Source organism: Semicossyphus pulcher, unplaced genomic scaffold (assembly GCF_022749685.1).
Source record: "Semicossyphus pulcher isolate SPU_LCO1_2020_fin unplaced genomic scaffold, fSemPul1.0.p SCAF_4, whole genome shotgun sequence".
NCBI classification, from domain to species: domain Eukaryota; kingdom Metazoa; phylum Chordata; class Actinopteri; order Labriformes; family Labridae; genus Semicossyphus; species Semicossyphus pulcher.
The window spans coordinates 26,803,117-26,810,250 of NW_027211715.1; the positions used below are offsets into that span (position 1 = coordinate 26,803,117).

General features: G+C 40.8%; 1 protein-coding gene across 1 annotated transcript in view; it reads left to right on the forward strand.

Moving 5' to 3' along the window:
- The window catches only part of jak1 (Janus kinase 1), a 36,649-nt gene that overhangs the window by 26,174 nt on the left and 3,341 nt on the right, over positions 1–7,134 (forward strand). The window contains exons 17-24 of the mRNA XM_069679517.1: positions 1,599–1,750; positions 1,955–2,105; positions 2,784–2,872; positions 3,097–3,289; positions 4,796–4,920; positions 5,423–5,595; positions 6,005–6,122; positions 6,623–6,733. Of these exons, the coding sequence (XP_069535618.1) occupies positions 1,599–1,750; positions 1,955–2,105; positions 2,784–2,872; positions 3,097–3,289; positions 4,796–4,920; positions 5,423–5,595; positions 6,005–6,122; positions 6,623–6,733 (1,112 nt within the window). The remainder of the gene's footprint in view (positions 1–1,598; positions 1,751–1,954; positions 2,106–2,783; positions 2,873–3,096; positions 3,290–4,795; positions 4,921–5,422; positions 5,596–6,004; positions 6,123–6,622; positions 6,734–7,134) is intronic.

Genomic DNA, 7,134 nt, shown 5'->3' on the forward strand with positions numbered 1-7,134 from the left:
ACTCCTCCTCTTTCCCTCCAGTCAGTCGCACAGTATTCCAGAAACTGAGCTGCCTTCACTTCCTAACATTCACCCCTGATCTGACGTTATGGATCTGTGCAGCTAAACGTGGAGGACAGCCGATCAGTTATCCTGTCTTCCAGTCAGAGTAGTATGTAACAGGGAGGCGATGCCAAGGCTTTTAGATTCAGTGCTGTCGGTTCCTGGTATTTAGAACATGGTGAGAGTATATTGGCTCAGATCCAGAAGGTCACGCATTAACGATTACTTTCCAATAGTGTTTAGCTAACAGATTCTGTCGGCATCTAAGTGGTCATATTTTTACTCTTTTACTACCCTGGGCTGATAAGCTAAAGAAAATGCATGGATGGATTGGAAAATAACACTTTATAGTTTCCTTATTTCTTTAATTAAGAGTTGTGAAACAAAGTACTCTTGATTTATCTTTGATACCTGGAGTGAAATAAAGGGAAGTCGTTAGATCAGCTGGTAGAGCAGGCGCCCCATGTACAGAGGCTACAGTCCTCGACGCACTGATCGCACGCTCGACTCCCGGTCTGCCGATGTTGGTGCATGTCACCCCCACCTCTCTACTCCCCACGTTTCCTCTTCAGCTGTCCTATATACTAGAGCCAAAAAAAAGAATTAAAGGGAAGTCAAGTAATTTTATCATATAACCCAAACACAATATGTCCCTCTAACAGGTTGAAATATGGGTTGAAACCTCAGGATAAACAAAACAAGACAGCTCTCTTTAGGGCAGATAGACATCGAGAAAGGCTTTATATAAAGAGAAAAAACAACATTACATAATAAAATCACAATATGTAGAAAATAAATGACAATTTTAGGAAAATATAAAGCATGCACATACGAAGAATACAGATAAGTGTTGCTGCTGAGCACTGGCGAGACCTGTTCCACATACTTCAATAGAAATAATGTTACAGCCTGATGAGTGAAGTGTCAACATGGTTAGATTATAGTTTACATTTATTGTTATACTTCTGTAGGCATCAGAGACAAAATATTTTTGACTTGTTTAAAAGACTCCTGTTGATTTTGGCGCCCCCTGTGGACAAAGCCGTACCTCTTATCTCTTTGCTTATTTTGTCCTGTACATGCTTTAGTGGTGGTTTTTAACAATAAATCTCACCCTGCTTTCTTTAACAGTCATCTGTATCACTCACTTTAATTTTCTGCCTTGGAAAATGTAAACAAAGTCAGAGTGCAGTTAATCGCTTCGTCTGACACCTACCCCCCCCGCCAGCAGTTTCAGGCATTAAAAATAACTTTATAGAAATAATCAATCTTGTTCTGATGGTCTGGTTTGCTTTTGTAGCTCATATAGAGTCATCAGAATTAATTCTAGTCTGTTTCATAACCAGCGAAAAACTCCTCACAGGAGCTTTAAATCCCTTTTTCACATATGGTTTCCCATTATCTCATCTTAAAGGGCCAGCTTTGCCATCATGGGTATCACACCTCCATACATGACTCATATTAACATTTGTCAAGCATCATCACAATTCCTTAAAAATATTCCCAAGTCTGTGTTTCATTAAATGTTCACTCGCTGACTTTGTTTGCGTCTGCAGAATGTGTGCACCGTATCCCTTGGATTGCTCCCGAGTGTGTGAAGAACGTGTCTTCCCTGAGCGTCGCGGCTGATAAATGGGGCTTTGGAACCACCCTGTGGGAGATCTGCTATGATGGAGAGGTCCCACTAAAGGAGAAGAAACTAACAGAGGTAGGGCGACAACACAGAAACTAATGTGCAGTCTTAACAACACCATTAATTCTTTTTTTAATTTGATGGCTCTCTTACACTTTTTATTCTTATTAATTCTCCTCCTCATTTTTGCATCCTAAACCACCACAATCAGACATTACTGATCACACACACTGTTTCCTTGCACCTCCTCATTCATATATTTGTCTTTGTGCTGAGCAGAAGGAGAGGTTCTATGAAACAGAGTCCCCACTGGCCACCCCAGACTGCAAAGAGCTGGCTGAGCTGATGACCCACTGCATGAACTACGACCCCAAGAAGAGACCCTTCTTCAGGGCTATCGTCCGTGACATCGACATGCTGGAGGAAAAGAGTATGTATGAGGGAGATGTGTGTCCTGTGCATCATAAAATAGGTGTTTTCATACAATGGGGCTAAAGCCAACATGAAGTAAACCCTTTTTGCTGCAGCTGAAGCACACTTATCTGCCTCATATCTGATGAGCAGTAAGTGTTCACTGGCTAACAGTAGGAACAGGTTGACAGGGCAGTTATTGACAGTTGGAACATGATCTGAATGTTTTGCATGTTTTGTTTCTCAGCTAGCAGCCGTCTAGTAAGTAGTGCAAAGAGTAAGAGTTGTTTACTCAACTGTGATGCTCATGAGGAAGTTCACTGGGTGCATTATCACAAATCTACCCCTCTGATGGGCCCCATGGCAACGAAATGAGACTCTGCTCTCCCACCTGCTGGCCAGAATTAAATACTGCAGTCAGTCTAATTCCTCCCAACATAGCTGCATTATTATCCTAAAATATAGATCTATGATAAAATGCACTACAAAACACTCACAAATCAAAACAGAAACAATATTTCAGTTTAATAATCTACACATATTTATTGATAATGGTAATGCAGAAAAAGTCTGGCTTTAATAATTAGTTGTTCTGCTATGAGAGGACGTTTGTGTAGAAACCAGAAAAGCAAACAGCTACATGTCACAAATGACACAGGTGCGCTAAAAAGTATTTGTTTATTATTTCATCTTCCAGACCCGTCAATCAAACCCAAGCCCACACCGGAGGTGGACCCGACTGTGTTCGAGAAGAGGTTCCTGAGGAAAGTCCGAGATCTGGGAGAGGTGAACTGTTCTTGCTGTATTTATTCTGTTTTTTTGTGTTTGTGTTCTGTAAAGCAGATCTGATCAATATTATCTACAAACTAAAGAAACACAAAATAAGATGCAAAGCTGATGTAATTTAGGCAACAACAACAAACACCTGGTTCCACAAAATGAAGAAAAGGATGAACTCGTTCAGCACCATCCAAATAACTTCATGCATTTCCCACATGTACCGTATGCAGGGCCACTTCGGTAAGGTGGAGCTGTGTCGCTATGACCCTCGTGGAGATAAGACCGGCGAGCTGGTGGCAGTGAAGTCTCTAAAGCCAGAGAACCGGGAGGAGCAGAGCACCAACCTCCTGCGTGAGATCGACATCCTCAAGGGACTGTACCATGAAAACATCGTCAAATACAAGGGCATTTGCCAAGAGGAAGGTAGGATGGAAAGAGAGCAAACACAAAAATAAACACTAAAGAAAGTAACTTTAGTTTAGTTAATTAAAAACCCACATGTATCTTGTTGAATCCTGGTGTTTTATTTAGATCTAACAAACTAATTTAAGTCAGATTGAGATGTTTTCCACAAATGAAGTGTATTTGTGGGTTTGTGCAAAGCCAGCAGAGATTAAACATTTGGTCTTTAAAGTAAAGTAACTTGTTGCAGACACAAGGAGCTCACTTTTACTAAAACATCCCCCCTCACTGGCCAGACAAACGACAAGTATTATATGACCTTATGTAAAGATGGGCAAGTGTAGCCTTAAGGGCTGTTGTCACTTAATGTGTAGCTAACTGTCCTTAAGTTAAATTCCAGAGATGCATTTCGGTGATCGGTGTGAATTTGAACAAGTATCCCACTCTATTTGCACACACTTCAATAAGCACACATGTATACACAGTAGCTGCAGTTTTAAGTTCAAAAACGTACTGTAAGGAGCCAGTTTAAGGGAAATCATTAATATAATAATCCTCAGAATCCTTAAGGGGAGGATGAATAAAGGTCTCTAACCCTTTTCCCAAGATGCTGCACTATTCCCTCTTTAATAAGTTGGATATATATCCTTTTTCTCAACAGCAAAATATTGGAAAAACAACTGTGAAAAATATTACATATTGAAATGATATCATATGTTACGCCCAACCCGACACAGCATGAATAAGGCCCATTTTCCTCAAGTCCCAAGCAGCCACAGAGACTTAGATTTCAAGATGCAATAAAATGGATTTATTCATAGAAATTATGTAAGTAAAAATAAACACAGGAATTAGTATGAACTTCAGGGTGAATCAAGGCCAACACAACATAACAAACGTTTCTAACTGAGAGGTAAATAGTCTAACCTGAGAAGGACAGAAACCAAAATACAAACACTCACCTCCCTGACTCACAAAACAATGAAGGTGAAAGAGGAGAATGAGGATGAAGTAGAAGAATGAAAGAAAATGAGGTTAAATAAACCGGCAGTTCAGCCCAACTTCCACTAACAGAGAACTATCTATGTTCATGCTCCAAACAAAGGATTGTGTGGCCGGTTGAGAGAGGAAGGAGATCATAAAAACAGTAAATTTAAACGAATTGAAAGATCTATCTCTCTTTGGGTGCAGCATAATATGTGGCTAAAATAGGAAACAAGGTCATAATGTGTGTTTATAGTGTTCTGAATAGGATATTTTCTCATCCAGATTGTTAGAAAAGCCTTTCAGCAAACTGGAAATACCTTCAGAACAGTGTTGAGTGTTGTAAAACCGCCTCTGTTCTGATCTGATTATTGTTTATTATTTAGATAGTTACCGATGACTTAAGTTTAACGGTATAATATGAGAGGGACAAACTGGGGTTAGCATGTATACATTGACACACTCCTATACACACAACCTCTGTATATATTAAAGCACAGTCTCTGCTGTCTCTGATGGTACTTTATGTGAATCTGTTTGTAGGTGGTCAGGCCATTAAGCTGATCATGAAGTACGTTCCTCTGGGCAGTCTGAAGGAGTACCTGCCCCGAAACAAAGGCAAGACCAGCCTCAGCACCCTGCTCAGCTACTCCATCCAGATATGCAAGGTAACCCAGTTTCTATTCACAGAGCCGGCGTCATCTGCATCCTATATTGGCCTTTTACTAACTAACAGTAAATGACTGTGTCAGAACTGTGTTAACACTTCCTGTTGAGACACTGATGGTTAATTGCTACCACAACATTAGTCATATGATTGTCACATTGTTTGATGATGACATGAACAGACACTATTGAACAGAAACCCTGAAAATGCCCTTTTGTGAAAGATATATTGATTATTGGCCGAAAACACAGCAGAAAAAAACTCTTTGTGTTCTGGAAAGTTTGGTCTTTAAAAATAAAACTTTTAATTAGGGGATGCTGTTGATGTTTAAGTTTTATTTCGCAACAAACAGAACATGGAAACTGAAGGAAATGTGCAGGTTTCATATCAATAATGTATTAGATATGTGGCTTTAATTCATTCCCTGGTGTTCTACCACTGACTGGTTTTCAATCCCTCTGAACCTGTTGAGCCATAACCTTGTTTCTGTTCCTTTTTTTAAGGGAATGGAGTATCTGGGATCAAAGAATTACATCCACCGGGACCTGGCTGCCCGAAACGTGCTGGTGGAGAACGAGAGGACAGTGAAGATCGGAGATTTCGGCCTCACCAAGAGCATCAAGGACAACGAGGGATATTACACTGTGAAAGACGAGAATGACAGCCCTGTTTTCTGGTGAGTCGAGAGGAGGGCGGGAAGGAGATGGACGTCAGGAAAGCGCTGTAAATCTTACTCTCTCTGACTTGAGTGAGATAGCTGAGTCATAGAGTTCAAAGAGAGTCTTGGTAAATGCAGGAAAGAATAAAAAAGGGAGCAGAGACTTGATGAAACAGGAGAGATCAGAGAAGCTGCCTGACAGGATATCATCTCTTTTATGGCAGGGCTAGGTATGAATTAGCTCACCTGGACTACTTTGAAAAAGTAATAACAAAACCGTAAAGCCTCAAAGCCGTATATTTAATATTAAATGTGCAGGTGCGGCAAAATTGCCTGATAGAGACACAGAATAATGGTCAAATTAACACTAAATCTTCCAGTGTAACAATGAGGACATGTATTTTTAACCCTACGCTGTGTTTTCCAGGTATGCTCCAGAGTGTCTGACTCACTGCAAGTTCTACCTGGCGTCAGACGTTTGGTCCTTCGGGGTGACGATGTACGAACTCATCACCTACTGCGACTCCAGCCAGAGCCCGATGTCGGTCAGTACGCTGTAGTAAACACACTCAACAGATATTTCTAACCCTACTTGTGTGTATTTTTGGAAGCTTGGGTAATGATTTCCCATTAAATACATCTCCAGTGTACCAGACCTGCAGGAATATAGATCTGAATTTATGCCGGCATTACACACAGTCATTAGTATGTGGCAGATGGTGTCGGTTTTCGGCCAGAGCAGCAGATGACAGACTCCCTGAGGAGCTGTGTCCAAACTCCAGCCTGTGCCAAACCAAAGCGATTAGTCTTTAGTGAAGGTCTCTAATTTACATCAGGCTGTTAACTGCCACTTTTATCCTGGTTATCCTGTTACTGAAAGGCAATCACTGATTCAGACTTGCACAGGTTAAGTGAATATTAAAAGGGTACATGTTCAAAGGTGTAGCTTCACAGTCTTTTGCACATTTTCACTGTGGTTGTATTATCATGTTTTATGACTGATGTTTTATATTGCGTCTTCTGTGACCTGTCCTCGTCCACGCAGCTCTTCATCCGCATGATCGGGAAAACTCAGGGTCAGATGACGGTCATCCGGCTGGTGAAGCTGTTGACAGAAGGGAGGAGGTTGCCTCGTCCTGAGGGCTGTCCAGAGCCTGTAAGAATCTCTCTTCTATTTACCAACATAACATACAATTCTTTTTGGATTAAATAATGTTAGTAAAACTGGCAGTTGGACTGTGGTTTGACAGTCAAGTATACTTTAAAGTGTAAGTGTAATACTATGACTGTATTTAAAGATGGATGACGTATCTCCATTTGCTTTCATTGTACAAAATTGGAGCCAAAATAGTCCCCGACGTCATTTGGAGCCAGTGTAGCGCAGTAAAGATCGGCAGGTAGAGCTGCCGTTCACAGATATGTAAACTTCAATCACTGTAGTGATTGTTTTAGTTACGTCTCCTCTCACCATCGGCTGCAGGAGCCGTATCTGTCAACAGAGCTGTCAATCATCCTTTTTACAGCATCAAATAACTAATTAAAAATAAACTTGTCAGA